We start from the raw sequence: 20,610 nt of genomic DNA, 5'->3' as shown, positions 1-20,610 counted from the left end.
CATGCTTCACATTTAAGGAATTCCTCAGCTGATGCAGAGTTGATGAATTTTTCACAAACAAGAAAGTCTCTAAAATATAAATATATGAAAACACAACATGACATGAGAATAATACTCATAAAGCAATGGGTTTTAGGTCTGTTTGTCGGCTACAGAAGCACATTTATAAACAAGAAACGTGATGTCGCCATCTCAAGAAAGTGGAAGGAGAAATTATTTGTGTGATATGCTTGTCAGCCACTAGATGGTGCCATCGGACAAGAGAAATACTCTGGAAAGAGACTTTAAGTGGCAGCTTGCGATTTGAAGAGAAGGAAAAAAGGTTCCGAAATCTGCAGGTCTGCTAAAGACCACATGAGGTGCTTTTTTAAGGTGAATATCTGTTTTTTCTGAAAAATGTTAACATGGATCCTCTCATGCTAAAGTGCGGAAGTAAAGTAAACATTTACAGTCTGCTGCAAAACCAGTTTGGTCTCTAATAAATTATTGTTGCAGTAAAACAGACATTTGTTCTAAGGTGACATTTTAAAGGGATAGTTCCAGATGTCTCTTCTTTTTCTAGGTGGGGTTCTGTGAAGTTTTTGTCATCAGACAGTGGTCACCTTCACAAAGCACTTCAAGTTATACCTAGGATGTCTTCCTATCTCAATGATTTGTAAAAGAACTCAGGCAACGAGGGTGGGGTTCAAGTCACCAGGTTCACCACTGTTCACTCATCACCCTGAGCCAACAAGCAAGGCAGCAGAACCGTGACGGTCAAAACCCAACAGGGTAAATGCACTCACCTTGTTCACACCCTCCAGGCTGCTTTTGGTGGCAAAGTGAGACCAGTGCCAGGATTTCTTCCATGTTAAATAAACTTTAAAAAATCATAGCAGTTTGCATTGATGGCATTTTATAAACCTCTACACAGATAACACGTTTGCTTGGTTATCTGGTTGTTTCTGTAAAGGTTGGTCACTAAAATCCTTCCATTGAAAAACTGTGTCCATGTGAAAAGTGCTGGGAAACAGAATCGGGCAGCATAGCTCTCTGATGGAAAAGTAATGCTGAGTAAAAATAAACAAAATAGGATTTGCATGGATTGCCATCTGATTTTAAGATTTGAGTTGTACTGAGATGGCAAAAAAATCAACCTTTGAACCGACTGACTTTTCAAACTACCTCGAGGGTTAACTCAACTTTTCAATGAAAACATCTAAACAGGATCACTCTGACTGCAGGTGACTATTGACATAACTCAAATCACATCTCCAAATATGTTCTAACTATCCCTTTAAGCAAGGTTAAATCTGCAACATATTTGTGAAAGAGCCTCCATCAGATGGTGCTGAAGTGACTGATTCTCTGTCAGAGCCTTAGTACATTTCTGCTGGCTTTACAAGCACACCTGCAGTTCCAAAGCTAAAATCTTAAAACCATTGGGTATTGTCGAGATGTGACCATTTTTACCCATTAATTAGCCTTGATAAGCTAACAAACCCCAACTGCTTCATAGACATAGACCCTGGACCAAATAAAAATCCTTTTAAAGTTCTATTTATATCTAAATAATAATTCCCTTAACATATTATTTTGGAAGTCAAAATTATTTTTGGGCTAGCCGAATATTTTAACAGTGAAAGAAAGTCAAGAAAATGCAGACTGGTTGCTCAGAGTTGCTGTGCTTCATAATTTCAACAAATCTTTGTGTTTCAGACAGAAAAAGCATGCTTTAACCGAGACAAAAGCATGCTTCAGGAGAATGAGTATGTCTGCAGGCTACACTAGAGTCTTGTGCCTCACAGAGCAGGCATGTTGTCGTCATAATCATTCAGGGTCACACCTCAAAGCTGATTTCTCTCGACTGTCCAAACAGCGGCTCCGTTGCCAGGTGTGTGTCTGAGTAAGCACGCCGCAGGTGTGTAGAACTGCAAGTGGTCTTGATGGCAACCTCGTAGGGAGGTGGGGGTCCCAGCCACGGAGGAAGATGAGGTGCTGGGCTAAATCCACCAGAATCCATGGGTGGATAGTCAAAATCCTCTCCACGACCACCCTGCCTTTGGCGCTCCAGGGTCCTAAACCCACAAAAACCACCATGATAATGACAGAATAATCATGCAAAAGCACACATATGTTATTGTTGTACAGCCTTGAAAGAGGAAGAGTTGCTGAGTCGTGGCACCGTCTTTCTTTGTCATATTTCGGCCCAGTGTGACTTAATTTTAATCACATCTGTAATCATCGGTGTGTGAATGTGTGTGTGTGAATGGATGATTGATACACTGTAGTGTAAAGCGCTTTGGAGTCCTTACTCTGAGAGGCGCTATACAAGTGTGGGTCATTTATCATTTATCATGAGTCCTATGCTGTGTAGTGCTTCATTTCTTTCCCTATCATTCGCAGTTTTGATCAATCAACAAGAACCAGTCAGTTGATTTGATTTATGTAAAATCAAAAGTTGTTGCAATGCAAACGTAGCCATATCATCCCATCTCCATTGGTTACCCATGACTTTTGGTGTGCAATTTAAGATTTAATCTTGTACCATCCTACCTGTCTAACCTGCTCATGCCTATAGTGCCAGTGTGCCCACTGAGGTCAGCTGGTCGCTTGCTATTTTGCACTCCAACCATGAACTATAAAGCAAGGGGTGAGCAGCCTTTGTGTCTATTGCCCCAGTCCTCTGGATGCACCACCCATCACAATTCGACAGTCATCATCCGACTCTGTCTTAAAGTGACGATAGAAGACCAACTTCTATGATTTGGCTTTTGGACAGTGACTCTCTTTAATGTTTGTTTTTTCCTTTCTTTTCATTGTTTTATCGGTTGTTTTTATCTGTATTTGTTGACTGATTTTATCTGTTTTTTGTTTGTTTTGTTTTTTCGTGTCCTGTCTGGCTGTGAAGCAAACAGAATTAATGTCTGAATGCTGGTGACAAGCCTTACAGATTTACTCTCAGGTAGCACATCAGAGCTTCTGCTTTAATGTCACGCCTGATACTTAAAACTTTATTGTTATTGTTTTTTGAATGCTTAGTAATTCCGACCAGACACGGAGACGAAGATGAACAATAGTCTGCTGCAGAAATGGGACACACAACATTACAACAGGAGCAAGCTATCACTGCATCAACTTGATGAACAAATATAAAACCAACATTGTTTTACTGAACAATCATGATAATGAATCACAGTGCATTAAGTGCCAACCACAGCCTTAAGACATGTGTTGAACGTGCCCAAGTCCATACTTATGAGAGCACCATGTGAGCACCTGTGTGTGTACACGCGCTTGTTTATGTAAGGTTTCTCTATAGGAGCGTCCAACAGAGAGTGTGAGGGGCCACAGATCTGCCCCCAAAGATGCGTAGGAGATGGAAGGAGATCCAAGTCCCAGAGATCCAGGAGCTTCCCCAGAGCACAGAGACCCCAAGGAGACTGCGACCAGATAAGCCCCTGCCCCCCTCGAGAGGCGCAGAGGATCGCCCCGGGGGGCCACAACCAGCAGCCGGCAGAGTCCCGGGAGATATCAGCGGCAAGCCCGCAGCCCGCCCACAGCCTCCCACCCACTAGCCGGCCGAGCCCGGGACCCAGCGACCCAGGACCCAGGGGCGACCACCCCCGCCAGGGACCCAGCAGAGCCCAGGGACCAGGGACCAGACCCCACCAGGCAGCCACCGGGATTAATCAGGCAGACGTAAAAAATCTTAAACCTCCTGACCCGGGAGCCACGAACACTCAGGCTGACCAAGGCACCACACCCCACACCAGGTGTGGCAGGGGGAGGGGAGACGAAGATGTATATCATCAAAAGAAGTTCCAGGAGAAGGGAGGACCCAAAGGCCCCACCTGACATATACAGTCATACACAAACACAGTCACACACTCCCTCCCTCATGCTCACACATGCACACACAACCCAAGACTTACGAAAATGCACGCCAGACACCCACTCATGCTCCCCATACACACCCTATTCACTCTGGTCCCGGTACTGCTGCACATGGGGTACAACCATCACCGGTAACCAGAGTTCGACCCTTTCTGCTGGGGTGCTGATAATTTTATCTGTTTTCAACGATCTTTGTGTGAGTGTTGCCTGTGCAGCGCTTTGGTCAGCTTGTATGCTGCATAGAAGTGTGCTTTATAAATAAAGTGGAAGTGGGAGTTTCTTAATTTATCACAGTATTAGCTTAATGTGCACGCTCATCGTTTTTGTTTCAGCAAACCCAACATGGCACAAGGCAAAGAAAAAGGGTCAATACCTCTTTCCCAGAAGATGATGCAACTTTATTTCATGATGCGGTCAGTTTTGAGTTTCACAGTTAGGACCATGAAAGTTTATCGTTATTTGTGAGTGTAGATATCATCACCAGCATATGCGTATACACATGAAGACAAAATTGTTGGTATTGTCTGGTCAATGGATGAAAAACCCATAATGGTCACAAAAATCACTTGAATCTGACAAATGTAATTATAAATAAAAATTATATGAAATTTAACCAATGAAAGTCGGACATTGCTTTTCAACCATGAATTATTTTAAAAACTGAAGTCATGGAGCAGGCCTGGACAAAAATGATGGTACCCCTAACTTAACATTTTGTTGCACAACCTTTTGAGGGCATCACTGCAATGAAACAATTCCTGTATCTGTCAGTGAGACTTCTGCACTTCTCAGCAGGTATTCTGGCCCACTCCTGCTTCAGTTGTCTCAGGTTTTAAGGGCGCCTTTTCTAGACGGCATCTTTCAAGGAATCAAGGATCTTTATTTGTCATTGTACCAGCGTCCCAGTGCAACAAGTAATTTCTGTGATTACAATTTTGTCCATGTGTGCATTCAGGGGTCAAAGATGGAAATCCTTATTTTTAATATCAAATAGAAATATAATCTCTGACATTTGGAGGATTAGAGCTATTTTAAGATAGCAGAAACTGACTTTAGAGATTGTCAGTTTGATCGACCTAACTGGAATGGGAATTGCTGCCATCTTAACCCTCCCACTGTCTTTATGGGTGACCCCGTGAGGAAAGGTGACCATTGAGCAGGATTGATGGTTTATCCCTTGAGGTCCACATGGCAGGGGTGAGGTGGAGCTCACTCCTCACCCCTGCCACGTGGACCTCAAGTGATAAACCATCATTAAGTGCATCACTGGAAACAACAACTCACAGATGTGTAAAAGCAGTAATGTGTGTCACTTTACGTTAGCAAAACATTTTGGTACCCAACCAGTTTTTGAGCTTCTATTTTATCATAAAAGAGGAAAAGTCTTACTCAGATAGATCTTTACACTGAGCAAAGTTGTTATTTTGCCTACCTTGGTAGAAACACTGACTGGGACTCCGGGAAGCGGGTTAGGGGAGGGGAGAAGAGAGCCTGGGTTGGGTAGTTGGTGTACTCATTGTATGGGTAATGGGGACAATCCGTGTCAAACTCCCGGCGGTTGTAGTTTCCAGCATTTTTGCTGTTCATGGCCCAAAACAAGCCGAGAATGAGCATGACCACCCCCAGCACCACGCAGCAGAGGGAGAACGCCTGCAGGCGACTCTGGTGCGAAGCCAAAAAGGCTGTGGAGCCTCCGGTCACGATGAGGAACGCTCCAAAGAAGATTGCTATGTGGTGCAAAGAAGGCATCCTCCTCCAGGACGGCCAAATATCTCTGAGATTCCTACTTGGCTGTCACCGGCTGGATTTTGTCAGTCACGAGTAAAGGGTAACAGAAAGTGGACCCCATGCACTCTGACAGACCCCAGATGTCCAAATAATTGACTCCACAGTTAGAGAAACCCTCCGACACAAAAATCCTCCTAAATCTTACTGTCTGGTTTCCATCCCTTGCATCTTCATTAACGTTGAAACACTCCTGATAATTTAGTCCACGTGTTAATCCTGACCCCTTGAAGCTCCACCACTGGTGTAAAAGTGTTCAAATTGATGGTTTGCTTGGACAACAAAACAAAACGGCGAAGGCTTTGATGTGCATCAGGCTAATGTTGAGCAGCTGTGTGTTTATCATCAAGGCAGATGGACGAGAGGACAGCAGAGCCCATTAAGAAATCTTTACTGGCGCCCCACCCTCCCTCTGTCTAATGTGTCTGAAGGGTACCACTTTAGCCTGTGTGTGTGTGTGTGTGTGTGTGTGCGAGCGTGCGTGCGTGTGTGTGTGTGTGCGTGTGTGTGTGTGCGTGTGTGTGTGTGTCTGCAACAAAGAAGGAGAGAGGAAGAAGGACAGGAAGATATTAGAGCGATTTTTCTCTGAACATGAAAGGGCAGATATAGTCCTGCATGCTTCAGCAACACATCCTGTAAATAAAACACAACCTGCATTGATTTATTTAGAAAGTCAACTTCTCTTGAACTCACTTCATATGTGTTTTGCAAAGAAAAGGAGAGACTTTACGATAGTTCCCATTGCAATGAAGTGTCTTACTCATCAAAAAACAGAATTTAAAAAGTTGAAATCGTGGTTGTTTGAATTCCTGCATGTAAAAAAATGAAATAAAATAAAGTGTAAATGTTAACCGTGCTATCATCAGAGTATATTACTGGAGAAGAGAGTTTGGGTACAGGATGCTACTTCATTTAACCCCCCCACCAAAAAAGCCACAAACAAGTCATAAATATGTGCCTTTATAATGAGATCAATATTCACATACAAAATTAGGTGCACCTGTTCAACAAACATTAGGATTTCCAAATTATCTCCAGGTAGCTGTCAGTCATCAAGTTCTTTGATTAATTAAAAAGGGGATTGCACCCAAAACAATAACAAAATGCATAACTTGGGGCAAATTTGCAGCTTCAAATAAACATTTACAGCTCAGTAGTGGATGAACACATGTCTTCAAATGTATCTGTGTCCACAAAAGGGGTAAATAAGATCCTGTTAAATGATCAAGAATGCCAAAATCCATGAGTCATGTTGATCATTTACATCATTTTTCCAATTAAACAATGAGTCAAAATTAAAAATAATTGTGAGCTGCAAACTAATTACGGATATGGAAATAAGCCAAAATTAGCAAAAACACAAACAGTTCCGGTAAGATGTCCAAAATGGGTTTAAGTCGGCTTACTTTTAATCAGCCCCATACAGCTGATTGTTTTTTATTTTATTTGGGGGGGGGGGGGGGGGGGGTAGTTTAAGAAAAAATGAACTTGTCTAGACTTCAGGAAATAATTTCTTCTTTTTAGTCAATTAATAGATTCATAACGCTGACGTCAGCCCCAAAGCATTTCCGATTGGGTAATTACTGATGGACTGAAACTACCATGCATTATTTATTGTGGCTGTTTGAGGTAAACTATGAAAACTGCGCAGCTCCAGACATGAGAGATGATCACTTTTATGCCTGCTTACATTTGTGGGCTATAAATGCACGTTTGTGGTGTGTCCGCGCGCCAAACGTGCATCTGAACCGGAGAAGTGAAGAAACTTTGTACCACAGCCATGTGGTGTGACAGCCTGCGTGTGTCCTGATTGGTCCAACAATAAACCTACAGCGGTTTGGTCAACCAATGAGATTAAAGCTTGAGAGACCGGCTCCACCTCTCCCGTTCCATTGGCCAATCAGTGTGAAGCAAAGGAGGGGCTTAAAGCCCACCTGTTAGCGCCCGTCCATCGCAGAAAAAGGGGTGATCAGGAGCCAGGTGTTGGGGTTAGAGATCAATCCGCTCATCTTTCTCCACCGGAGTCTTTTATCTCTGCTCTGCACCGGCCCGTGGTCCCAGCTGACTCCATGGCGGCGCTGCTGTGTTTAGGAGGTTTGGTGGTTCTGCTGGCGCTGTGGGTTAGGGTCAGGGGTCTGGATTACGTGCTCGTTCACCAGAGGTGGATATTCGTCTGCCTGTTCCTGCTGCCGCTCTCCGTCGTGTTTGACGTGTATTATTATGTGAGAGCGTGGCTGATTTTTAAGATGTGTTCAGCGCCTAAATTACACGACCAGCGTGTCCGGGACATCCAGAGACAGGTGAGGGACCTTATTCTCAGGTGTGCAGGATCTTGTTTTCTCGTTTCCGGTTCGGAAACTGCTGGATCAGATTTTAATATTTAAAGTTTACTTTTTATTTATTTCTTAACTCGCTTATGTGTTAATGGATTCAAGAACTAACGTGAAGATACTGACAGTGTGAGCGTCCTGTCACAGTGTCCCGATTGATTATGCGCCCTGGCTACCGGCCAGGGGGGGTGTCCCTGTGGCTGAGTGGTTAGAGCGTAGGACTGTCACCCGGGAGTCACCCGGGAGTCGGTGGATCGAATCCCGCCCGGGCTCCTGCCACAATACATTTAAGGCTATCTTTTGTATTTTATGAATTCAATAACATTTTATGAATTCCGATGCTATTATGTCTTAATTGTGTAATTATTTATTCCAAAATGGTGTATTTCATTCATCTGTTCATCTGCTCTTAATAAAGATCAGATAAGATCAAAACTATTCATAGACTATCTTTTCTTACCAAGTAAAAACACTAAAAATGGGCTAGATTAAATTAATAATGCATTATTTCCACTTGTGCTGCTACATACACTCATCAGTTCTTCGTTTCTCTCATTCGGACGCCCTTCAGGTACGTGAGTGGAAGAAGGAGGGAAGTAAGAGCTTCATGTGTACAGGTCGCCCCGGCTGGCTCACCGTGTCCCTCAGAGTGGGAAAGTACAAGAAAACCCATAAGAACATCATGATCAATATGATGGACATTCTAGAGGTGGACACGAAGAGACAGGTGAGACAAGTGGAATGTGGTGTTTTCATGGAGATGTAAGTGAGTCCGCTCTGTATGTTTATAGAGTTTAAAAGATGTTGTTTGTCTCTTTATTCCAGAGTAGGAATTAAAACGTACAGAACAGTGACAGCAATCTACAGGGTAGGATTAAAAATATAATATTTATTGTTAGAGAACCGTGAGACTTGTTTTTAGCTTTAAAACGAACCCTTTGGGTCGGCTAGCATGCATGGGGAGAACATTTCAACGCCACGCTGGCCGGATTCAAACCAGTGACCTTGTAGTGAGTTAATCTCATCAGTGGGGAAAAAAATGTCACAGTTAGATTTGAAGCATAAGTAAATAAACAGAATACAACTCAGTGTTGTTTTTGCAGATTTCTAACACAACAGCAGTTATTCCAGCTATTGTCTCGGCTCCGTTTGCAGTCCTGAGTGATTTAGTACACAGCCCACTACTGCGTTTCTAGAATGATGAAATGTCTCCAACAGGCTGATGTAGGGAGGTTTTCAATGTAGCTCTATAACATTTTTCTGTTCAAATCTTTTCTAATTGTACCTCTTTTGGACCTTTTCTCTCTCTTTTTTAGTAAAACACAAACTTTTGCAGCTTGAGAACTATTCACTTGAAGATTTTGGCCCTCATCTTGAAAAGTTTGGACACTCCTGTTTTTAGAAGTAGAAGGAGTTGCTATTTTCATCTGGGCCACTAGAGGTCAATGCATTGTAAACACTTCATGTAGTACAAGGGGGCCCAATCCTGGGCCTGAAGGGCCGTCAGCCAGCATCGTTTCTCTGCTCCAACATGCCTGATTCAGTAGTTGAATCAGCTGTTGATTAAAATCAGGTGTGTTGCAGCAGAGACAAAACTACATCAGACTGGATACTGGCCCTTCGGGCTCAGGAATTGGCACCGTTGCTGTTGCAGAAACAAAAGTTGCCTAAATATTTGCCTTCAGAAAGTGAGATAACGTAGTTAAACAAGTTCAGAGAGCTGATCAGAAACACAAGGACACCAGCCTTCGTCAGAGCCAGAGAGCTGTTGCTATCGGTATTTAGTCAAACAATTAATCCATATTACAGTTCAGCCACATTTAGGGGGACATAATCCTATTTTCCATAATGGAATCCTGTGCAAACCTGAAAAGTACGATCTCATCACTAGTGCTTGTGTAACTACCAGCCTCTTCAGTCTGATGCTGTTGCATTATTTATTTTTTCAAACCAGGTAGAGGAATTTTACACGAGGAAGAGGTTACAATTTTTCACAATATATTTGTTAAATTTTTGTTCAGTAATTCAATTCAGTTTATTTATACGGCTCCAAATTACAGCATGAGTGGTCTGAAGGACCTTCACACAGTAAACATTCCAATAAAGGTCAGTTCATTAAGCCAGTCAGTAAAAAGTTTCCTATATAAGAACCCTGCATGGAGTCACTGACTAGTGTCAGTGACTTTACAGCAATCCTCATACTAAGCAAGCATTTAGCGACAGTGGAGAGGAAAACTCCCTTTTAACAGGAAGAAACCTCCAGAGAATCCTGGCTCAGTATAAGCAGCCATCCTCCACGACTCACTGGGGATGGAGAAGACGGTAAACTTATTAATGTAAATATTACACGAGTATCTATTAATAGGGAGCCACTTGTCTCGTAGGTGGTGAGAGTGGAGCCGCTCGCTAACATGGGTCAAGTGACGGCTCTCCTCAACTCCATAGGCTGGACCCTGCCGGTGCTGCCGGAGCTTGACGACCTCACTGTGGGTAAGTCACGAGTGCCGTGTAGCTTTCTGGTGAAGACGCATGCCGGTGACCCCCCTAGCTGGGTGTTCAGTCTCTGCATCCTGTTCAGAGTCTCAGCAGCTTCTCTAATTGAGTTAGAGGACTGATGTTGTAGCTGAAAAGATGAAACCAGGAGGAAATGGCTGCAGTGCTTGGAGGCACCCGTGGATCACGTTTCATAATGGATTTCCTGATGCCATAAACTACGCATCAACCACCTAATGTTTTCCCATCAGGCTGTGCTACACTCGTTTATCCCGACCAGCACACTGGCAGCAGGCGCATGCTGCTATCTCCTCCTGTGTTTGCCTCCTGTTGTCATCACACGGGCAGAAATTCAATTACAGCAGAACACGGTTTGCTCTCTCTCTTCTCTCAGGTGGGCTGGTGATGGGCACGGGCATCGAGTCTTCCTCCCACATTTATGGGCTGTTTCAGCACATCTGTGTGGCGTTCGAGCTGGTTCTGGCTGATGGGAGTTTAGTGCGCTGCACAGAGGTATGGACGCTCAGTCTCCAACAGATTCAAGCCTAAAATAACAAAAAATATAAATATGCTAATGTATGCTGCTTGTTCAGCAGATGCAGGTTCTGATCAACTAAACTGTAAATCCTGCAAAGAAATGGGAATTAATCGTTTTTCCTCCCTCCAAAAAATAATCCAGATAATCCCTTTCTGATCCCACCATCACTATAGATCATTATGTAACCGTCCCTAACTTGGACGCCATCATGCTGGCATTAATTTTAATTTAACACAGTCTGATTCACGTGTATTTAGTGGAAGGAAAATGATCAGTGGAAGTATGTGTACAGCTGATGAACTTTAGAAGACAGCCCCATCCAGTTGTGGGTTTCTGATACCTCTTGTGATTGGTAACCATCCCGTAATCTGCTCTATAATCTGTTATTTGCAACACTTTCTTAATCTGACTTGATGAGACTCGTTATGTTAGAACAAGGTATCAGATGCACTTCTGAGACGGTTTGTAACGGGAGTTCGTTGTGTTCTCATAAGAAGATGCATCCATTTTATTTTTGAGGTGTGCCAGAAACGGACACGACAGCATTCTAATATTAGAAACTCGAGAGTCAGCAGAGGTGAGTGAGATCAGTTTGCTTTTGTGTAAACAGGACGAGAACTCTGATCTGTTCCACGCCGTCCCGTGGTCCTGTGGAACTCTGGGATTTCTAGTTGCAGCCGAGATCAAAATAATCCCAGCTAAAGCCTGGGTGAAGCTGCGCTACGAGCCTGTCAGGGGCCTGGAGAACATCTGCAAACGCTTCACGGAGGCATCGCAGAACAAGCAGAACGCCTTTGTGGAGGGTCTCCAGTACAGTCTGGATTCTGCTGTGATTATGACGGGAACCATGACTGATCACGCAGAGCCCAACAAGGTGTGTGTGTGTGTGTGTGTGTGTGTGTGTGTGTGTGTGTGTGTGTGTGTGTGTGTGTGTGTGTGTGTGTGTGTGTGTGTGTGTGTGTGTGTGTGTGTGTGTGTGTGTGTGTGTGTGTGTGTGTGTGTGTGTGTGTGTGTGTGTGTGTGTGTGTGTGTGTGTGTGTGTGTGTGTGTGTGTGTGTGTGTGTGTGTGTGTGTGTGTGTGTGTGTGTGTGTGTGTGTGTGTGTGTGTGTGTGTGTGTGTGTGTGTGTGTGTGTGTGTGTGTGTGTGTGTGTGTGTGTGTGTGTGTGTGTGTTTTTCCTGTCATGATTTTCTCATTTAATATTTATTTTTTACTGGCGGACATCAGGTTAACAGAATAGGTCTGCACTTTAAACCCTGGTTCTTTAAACACGTGGAGAGTTACCTGAGTGGAGACTACACGGGAGTGGAATACATCCCTCTGAGGCAGTACTACCACAGACACACACGCAGCATCTTCTGGGAGCTTCAGGTACACACACACACACACACACAGCCCTTCTAGCTATGTGGCACCCTTGCATTGATGTTTGTACTCTAGGGTGAATGTGATTTCTTGCTAGTCACGGGGCTGGTGGCTCTAATGGTGCTGTGTAACCAGACACCACCTCAGGATGCTCAGTGGAGCGTCCCACAGACGTCAGCAGGTGAAGCTGTTTTTAAAATTTTGGTCAAGGAAAGTTCAACCATGCTGCCTAATGCAGAAGAACAAAGTCAAACAATTTGAGTTTCTTTGTCCATGAAAATAATCCTACTCTTTATTGAAAGTTAAAAAGATAAGATGACTGGGTCACCCCCTAGCCTTTAGTGTGAACACACATTCAGCAGAGCAGTAGGGTCGGGGAGGGAAATGGGATTCATCCATAGGTTCTGTTGGACCAATCCAGCCAGGAGGCGCTCAGAGGACAGTTTCTGCTCCTTAGCATCAAAAGGAGCTGGTTGAGGTGGTTTGGGCGTCTGGTTGGGATGCCTCCTGGACACCCTGCAGGTTCGGAACTCGCTGCCAAGATGAAATCTCTAATCTGGCCTCAAAAGTCTGTTCAGAAGAGATCGAGGAGGAAGCTGGGGAGAGGGATGTCTGGGTGATGGGTGCATCCCTTCACCCATCGCTCTTCTCATCCTTATGCATCAGTTTCTCTGAAACTGTGTAAATTTAAGCTTGTCAGGTAACATTATCACACTGCTGCACAGTCTGACCTTTACACTGTAGTAAATACATTTCCCTAAAAGGTAGGCAGTAGTGTTTGTAGCTTTAGCAAAATGTCTGATCTCCTCAAAGGATTTTAATGGATCTCTCGGGTCAGAATGATGTACACCAACCACTGGTTAGTTTAGTCAGCCCAATCCAAGATGGCTGCCACAATTATAAACACAAGAATGGCTAAAACCCAGTCAGCTGTACAGATATTGGGTTACGGTTAGCTGAGATGCATCCCTACCACATTCTCCAAACACCACACGTTATGTGAGTATACACTCACTGGCCACTTTAATGGGTACCCCTTGAACTGCCTTAATCCGTCATGGCTTGGATTCAACAAGGGACTCAGATGGACATGAAAGCATCACACAGTTGCTGCATGTTTGTCGGCTGCACATCCATGATGTGAATCCCCGTTCCACCACAACCCAATGGTGCTCTTTTGGATTGAGATCTGGAGACTGTAGAGGCCATCTGAGTACAGTGAACTCATTTTCATGTTCAAGAAACCCATCTGAGATCCTTATGACATGCTGGAAGTAGCCATCAGAAGATGGGTACACTGTGGTCATATTGGGATGGACATGGTCAGCAACAATACTCAGGTAGACTGTGGCGTTTCAACAATGATCAGTTGGTACTAAGAGGCCCAAAGTATACCAAGAAAATGTCCCCCACATCATCACACCACCACCTGAACTGTTTATACAAGGCAGGATGGGTCCATGCTTTCATGTTGACACCAAATTCTGACCTTACCATCTGAATGTTGCGGCAGAAATCGAGATTCATCAGACCAGGAAACATTTCTCCAGTCTTCTATTGTCTAATTTTGGTGAGCCTGTGAATTGTAGCCTCAGGTTCCTGTTCGTAGCTGACAGGAGAAGCACCCCGTGTGGTCTTCTGCTGCTGTAGCCCATCTGCCTCAAGGTTCAATGTGTTGTGCGTTCAGAGATGCTCTTCTGCATACATACCTCGGTTGTAACGACCGGTTATTTGAGTTACTGTTGCCTTTCTATCCGCTCGAACCAGTCTGACCATTCTCCTCTGACCTCTGGCATCAACAAGGCACTCAGTGGATGTTTTCCCTTTTTCAGACCATTCTCTGTAAACCCTAGAGATGATTATGCGTGACAACCCCAGAAGATCAGCAGTTTCTGAAATACTCCGACCAGCCCCGTCTGGCACCAACAATCATGCCACGTTCAAAGTCACTTAACTCATCTTTCTGTTCTGAAGCTCAGTTTGAACTGCAGCGGATCGTCTCTACCATGTCAGCAAGCCTAAATGCATTGAGTTGCCACCATGTGATTGGCTGATTAGTTATTTGAGTTAACGAGCAGTTGGACAGGTGTACCCAATAAAGTGGCCAGTGAGTGTATTTGCTTACACTGGACATTTCTAAACCCTGTTTTAGATTTTTTGATGCACACCAACTACTTGACCCTCCTGAAACTGAGTAAAATAATTTCTTATTGCCACCTAGGAATGAGTCGTATGTCATGATTGTTAAACAGTGAGTGAGTTAAGAATGAATAATGTTTAAGTCACTGGGCTAGTCTGGCAATGAAACCTTCACTTTTTACATCACAGGGATGAACGATCAAAGACATGTGTGCATTTTTTCCCCCAACAATCATTAACTTTTGGGTCTTGGGTCACTCAAAGGAGTCAAATAGTTCAAAACATTAACACTCAGAGAAGTCATGGTTTCATTGAGTCCAGCCTGAGATCAGTGGACTCAGTGGTCTCCTTTAAAAAGCAGCTGAAGACTCACTTGTTCAAGCTGGCTTTTGTATGACCTTCTTCACCTCTCTCTCTTTATTCTGCTCTCCCCACCTATTCCACCTTCCTCAGGATCCACTGATTTCCCTCTTTCCTATTCACTCTCACTCTTTCTTAACATTTTTTAATCACAATTGTCTATTTTTGCTCATTTTAAATATATTAAAAATTTTCTAAATGCTTTTTATATTTTTACATTTTTTGTTTTTGTGAAGCTCCTCGTGATTTTTATCTTGAGAGGCGCTATAGAAATGATATTCTCTTCTTCAGATGCTTGTCTTCACTAGCTTGCTCATTTCCCAGGGTTCTTAACACACACACACACACACACACACACACACACACACACACACACACACACACACACACACACACACACACACACACACACACACACACACACACACACACACACACACACACACACACACACACACACACACACACACACACACCATAAGTGAGAAGAACTTGGCATCCTTGTCTGCTATAACAGTAAATGGTGTGTGATAAATTATGCATAGTCTGGTTAGACAGACGCCTGCACTAGCTTCCTCTGAGCTTTGAGGCAGGTGTGGTTCTGATTTTCTGATTGTGTTGGATTGGGACTGCCCTCTACTGGAGCTTAGGAGGGAGTGTCGTAGTTTAGGGGAAAAAACATTAAAACTTCTTATGAGAGCAAGCTAAAGAATGTATTCATTTATTAAAGCTTAAGATAATTCTAGAATAATTCGTACTTTGTGGTTTAAAAGAAATGAGTACAAATAATGCAAATGAGTTCTTCCAAACCTGTTGCAGGTTTTCAGGAAAATGGCCCTGAACAGCAGAAATATTTCAGATAAGCAAAGAAATGTCAATGTCAGACGGAGATAAGCTAAGTAAACGCAGAACGCCATTTTCAAATGCCACGCTAAAGTATTAAGATAAAAACCACCCAAACACACCTGAACTATTGTGGAAAAGGTTATTGACCCCTGAACTTAAGAACTGGTTCTAACGTTCTTCATGGCAGACACTTTAATCAAGCCTTTGAGTCTCTCGCATCACTTTGAAGGACTTTTGCAGGATTGAAGGGTTTTCCACGATAAACAGCCTAAGATCTGCAGCATCTGATGAATTTAAGTCTAGGCCACTCTGTAACTTTTCTTTTATGGAGACATTCAGAGATGGAGTCCTCGATGACCCTGCTGCATAATCCAAGTGTGCTTGATTCTCCTTCAGGGTTTTCTTGTAAAGAGCAGAAATCATCACCTAAATTACAGCAAGTTCTTTAGTGTGTGAAGCAATAAAGCAGTCCCAGACCATCACACCACCACCACCAGCATGTTGGTCTTTTTATACAGAACATCACAAGAACATCATCCAAAGAGGTCCACTTTTGTTTCATCCACCCTCAGAATTAAGATGAACTCCAAAAAAACAGAAATCTGAAAGCAAGTTATTAAAAGAACTGAAAAGCAGGTCTTCTGTTTCAGAGCTAAACTTAAATTCAAGCAGAGCAAAACAAAAGTTAAAAATCAAGTCTTTTTAAAGCCGATCCTTTTCTTTTGATTGAACCAGTATTGATCTGTATATCCGTGTGGTTTTTTTTTTTAAAGTACATTTTCTGAGTAAAACGTTTGCATTTGTCCTTCTCGTTCTAGGACATTATTCCATTTGGCAACAATCCTGTGTTCCGCTGGCTGTTTGGATGGATGGTCCCTCCAAAGATCTCTCTGCTGAAGCTCACCCAGGGAGAGACCATTAGACGTCTGTATGAGCAGCACCACGTGGTCCAGGACATGCTGATCCCTATGAAGCATCTACAGGCTGCCATCATGCAGTTCCACCAGGAAATCAGTGTAACAATCACATATTGATCATTTATAAATAACCTGGTCCTGCTCGAGTGCTTCTGATGTCCTGTGCTCTTTCAGGTCTACCCACTGTGGCTTTGCCCGTTCCTGTTGCAGCCAGGCAGAGGGATGGTTCATCCCAAAGGCCAGCAGGAGGAGCTGTATGTGGATATCGGCAGTTACGGGGAGCCCAGAGTCAAACATTTTGAAGCTAAAGCGTCCACACGACGGCTGGAGAAGTTTGTCAGAGATGTGCATGGGTAAATAAAAAACTAGGCCATCAAAGCTTTAATGATGCTACGCTGTGCCTGGTTTTGTAGTTACACTCTCTCCTGTTGATCTGAAGGTTCCAGATGCTGTATGCAGATGTGTACATGGATCGGGAGGAGTTTTGGGAGATGTTTGATGGACGGCTATACCACAGGCTGAGGGAGGAGCTGGGATGTAAGGAAGCTTTCCCTGAGGTTTATGACAAAATCTGTAAATCTGCCCGCCACTGACCCTTGTCCTGTACCTGCTGCCGGGCTTCAGCTGCGTGAAACAAGCTGACATCAGGGTGACGTGTGAAACTTCTGATGGCTAAAAAGAAATGTCTCTCTGGTAAACTGTGGGAGCATTTCTAGGAGCCTTAACCTATTTGAATCCATTTTTAATGAATATGTAATTCATTAGTTTTCTACAGTTTGATTTTTTTTTTTCAAACTTCTTAAAAATACACTGTAAAAATGGAGTAATGGTAACATTCTGTGGTCAAATAAGGGTTCTGCAATCTCACTCCTGTTAGGTGAGTTTCCTGGCTGTTGCCAGTTATGGATCAGCACCAGAAGTTTCTAGTTAACAAGCAAAGACGAGTCATACATTGTCCTTTACATAACTGATGCTAGCACTCGTAGGTGTTTTATGGTGGCGAGCACTTCCACACTTGTTACAGTAACATGCCTCTGGCATAGAAGTGGTGTTTGGCTGTTGCTGCTCTGAATGACGGAAGTAAAGCGCCACCATTGACTGATTCACTTCACACACATTTTACTGTAATATCGAGTTGTTGGAAATAGAAAAAGTAGGTCGAGATATTTTTAGAGCGGACTATTTGCCCCGTTAGCTCAACGTTAGCCTCTAGCCGTCTACCTGATATTGGAGTCAAACACAAAGATACTGTGGCTCCTTAAGGGTACAAGTAATGTCGTTGGGTCGCTCCTGTTACTGGCTTTGGTGCTTTAAACAACTCTGGAGATTTTTGTCTGTAAGGCCTGCAGTGCAACGCTGGCTCACAGCAGGGTATCCGCGGGTCCTTAAAAAGTCTTAAAAAGTCTTAAATTAGCTTTTCCAAATTTAAGGCCTTGAAAATCCTTAAAAATGACAAATAATCCTTAAATCCTGTTTCCAAAGGTCTTAAATTACCAAAGACCCAATAAACAAGATTATTTTATTTCTATAAAAATTTTCGTGAATTTCTAGTTAGCGTTCAGCATTTTTTGTGTACGATGTTGGCGTAAGCGGAACCGTACACATTCAGTTGGTTGTGAAAGGGGGCTATTTTTAGATGAGCACATTAGCTGGTTAAGCTAGTGGGAGCTTGCGCCATGGGGAAGTGCAAATTTAATGGTAACTGGATGGCTAATCCCACGTTCACGACGTGGTTAGCACCAGCCCCAGGCAATAGCTGGAAATTATAGCTTAAATTTAATTTAAAAAATAGCTTAAATTTGGTCAAAGAGGCCTTAAAAAGGTCTTAAAAAGTCTTAAATTTGGCTCCCTTAAACCTGCAGATACCCTGTCACAGGAGACACAGCAACCTCACACTCACTGATCAAAGCTAACCACGCCTTTATTTTGAAAGGAGAAGAACTGAATCCTCCCGCAGCCGACTCAGAATGAAATCTGTTTCAGTACAACCTTCCTTCCAGCGTGATTGAGACATTGGACTGTTTCACTGTAGATTTCTCATCATTCTTACACACAGCTCCTTAACTCTTAACTATTTTTGTGCATTAATATATATTTCTGCCAGTGTGGAGTTTGTGTAGGTTATGAATTGTCTTATCAGACATTATTTCTAATAAGCATTCCACTGTCATTAATTCCACATCCATTACTCACAAGGTTCCAGTCTGGTAGAAAATGAAGTGTAATGCTAAATCAGAAGTGTAATGGCCTATAATTTATCATAGGAGCGGCTGAAATACACTTTGGTTTCAGCTGCAATATAGACTAGCCGTTAGCCCATCAGTCCTGTCAGATGTAAACTCAATTTCTCTAAACAGGGCAGCAGCAGCTCAGGAGATGGAGCAGGTTGTCCTGTAATCGGGAGGTTGCAGGTTTGATCCTGGCTCCCGCCAGAGAATGCTGCTGTTGTGTCCTTGGGCAAGACACTTAACCCACCCTGCCTGCGGGTGGTGGCTGGAGGGATCGGTGGCGCCTGTTTTTAGCCGTCTCGCTTCTGTCAGTGTGCCCAGGGTAGCTGTGGCTACAGTGTAGCTCATCATCACCAGCGTGTGAATGACTGATTGTGTCGTGCACCTTTGGAGGTTGTTGAACCCTAAGAAGGTGCTATACAAATACAGGCTGTTGTTCAGGAAGCTTCCTTTTTTTCCTTTTACTCAGAAACGCCTCAGAGGGAATTAAAAATGTTAGACTGTACAGCTTTACCACTTTTCTACACCGCCTTACACTTTACAGCGTTGGGTCCTGAGCACATATTGAGATATCTTTATTCAAAAACTCAAATTTTATTCTTTGTACAAAACTTCTAACAGAAATGCTATTTTACTATCAGCTAAATAAATTTTTCCTTATCTGAAAGCTTTGATTTATTCATTTCTTTGTATGTACTGGATACACAACATTATTTGGTATAAGTAACTGTAAATCGTCTTTTTTTTATTTGAGTGGAAATGATAAATTGTTGTCTCACAGCTACAGTCCAGCAGAGGCTTATGTAACATCCAGAAATGGTCAGTTTTCACCTACATATTGACCTACATGCCACCGGTCATCTGCAGACATGAATACCATTCTCTACGGTGGATTTTACTTTCTATGTTCCAACAAGCCGAGAAGATTCTGAAGCTCTGAACACACGATAACACATTGTCAACAAACTGTTCCCGTTTCAAGGCCCAAGTTTCCCTTATCGCTTCTACAGGATTCCTCATGCCTCTGAATACAGTGAACATGTTCAGCTCATGTGAGTTAATTCATCATGAAATGAAATGTTTTGATTAATCTGTACCTAAGTTAATAAGGTTGACATGAATTTTAATATTACAATGAAACATTTTCATGTTATGTTCTGTAATGTTTGGTTTAACAAGTGAATCATTCTCTACACTCATACATAATGTTCATAAGATAAACATTGTTGGTGTGTTCTTGCTGTGTTTAGTTTCATATTCCATCTTTCAGTTCTTTTTAAAACACAGAAAAGGTTTTATTTACCTGCAACGTTTTGTTTGCGGCTGCAAACATCATCAGGCTGACGCCGATGGTGGCTCATCGGTGGCCTCCACCGGTCATTGAAGGATCGTTGGCTAGCAGTGTCTACACCACGCTCAGGACAATCCAAACTCTCTTCATGTATCGTTCCACAAATGTGGAATGACCTTCCAAGTACTACTAGAACAGGGGCTTCCTTGTCAATTTTCAAGAAACTCTTGAAGCCCCAGCTCTTTAGAGAACATCTTCTAAACTAGCACCCTCCAAGCACCTTTCCCCACTCTACTGACCACTCCTTGTTCTCTTCCCTTTATGATTGATTATGCTGCCTCACTTCCACCTAGGATTGACTGAAAAGTGTTTGCTGTTAGCCTCAAGGGCGACCTGATGGCTTGATTATCACCTGTCAGTTGCTTTGGACAAAAGTGTCTGCT

The 20,610-nt window shown here is 43.1% G+C and overlaps 2 protein-coding genes across 2 annotated transcripts; one reads left to right on the top strand and one right to left on the bottom strand.

Annotated features, from left to right (window-relative positions):
- LOC129152328 (uncharacterized) lies at positions 1-6,033 on the bottom strand. Its single transcript, XM_054730053.2, has 2 exons — positions 5,309-6,033; positions 1-2,057 (listed from the first exon to the last, which is right to left on the bottom strand). The coding sequence occupies exons 1-2, from the start codon at positions 5,623-5,625 to the stop codon at positions 1,820-1,822; spliced, it is 555 nt and encodes a 184-aa protein (XP_054586028.1). The 5' UTR covers positions 5,626-6,033; the 3' UTR covers positions 1-1,819.
- Positions 6,034-7,595: 1,562 nt separating this feature from the next.
- On the top strand, positions 7,596-20,113 carry dhcr24 (24-dehydrocholesterol reductase). The gene is made up of 9 exons (XM_015971764.3): positions 7,596-7,961; positions 8,563-8,718; positions 10,376-10,481; positions 10,879-10,997; positions 11,633-11,896; positions 12,249-12,392; positions 16,550-16,747; positions 16,823-17,001; positions 17,088-20,113. Exons 1-9 carry the CDS (start codon positions 7,731-7,733, stop codon positions 17,239-17,241), a joined length of 1,551 nt encoding a protein of 516 aa, XP_015827250.1. The 5' UTR covers positions 7,596-7,730; the 3' UTR covers positions 17,242-20,113.
- The last annotated feature ends 497 nt before the right edge of the window (positions 20,114-20,610 follow it).

The sequence above is a fragment of the Nothobranchius furzeri genome, chromosome 8 (assembly GCF_043380555.1).
Source record: "Nothobranchius furzeri strain GRZ-AD chromosome 8, NfurGRZ-RIMD1, whole genome shotgun sequence".
Classification (NCBI taxonomy): domain Eukaryota; kingdom Metazoa; phylum Chordata; class Actinopteri; order Cyprinodontiformes; family Nothobranchiidae; genus Nothobranchius; species Nothobranchius furzeri.
The sequence above is the reverse complement of the archived record's forward strand: the minus strand, read 5'-3'. Positions and strand labels throughout refer to the sequence as shown.

What these genes read in the sequence shown, in the direction of transcription:
- LOC129152328 (XM_054730053.2), bottom strand. Translation starts at nt 5,625, where the DNA reads ATGCCTTCTTTGCACCACATAGCAATCTTCTTTGGAGCGTTCCTCATC. An exon ending in CAGTCAGTGTTTCTACCAAG is followed by an intron (nt 2,058 to 5,308) that starts GTAGGCAAAATA and finishes TTGTGGGTTTAG; the next exon opens with GACCCTGGAGCGCCAAAGGC.
- dhcr24 (XM_015971764.3), top strand. Translation starts at nt 7,731, where the DNA reads ATGGCGGCGCTGCTGTGTTTAGGAGGTTTGGTGGTTCTGCTGGCGCTG. An exon ending in AGGTGGACACGAAGAGACAG is followed by an intron (nt 8,719 to 10,375) that starts GTGAGACAAGTG and finishes CTTGTCTCGTAG; the next exon opens with GTGGTGAGAGTGGAGCCGCT. An exon ending in GCATCTTCTGGGAGCTTCAG is followed by an intron (nt 12,393 to 16,549) that starts GTACACACACAC and finishes TTCTCGTTCTAG; the next exon opens with GACATTATTCCATTTGGCAA.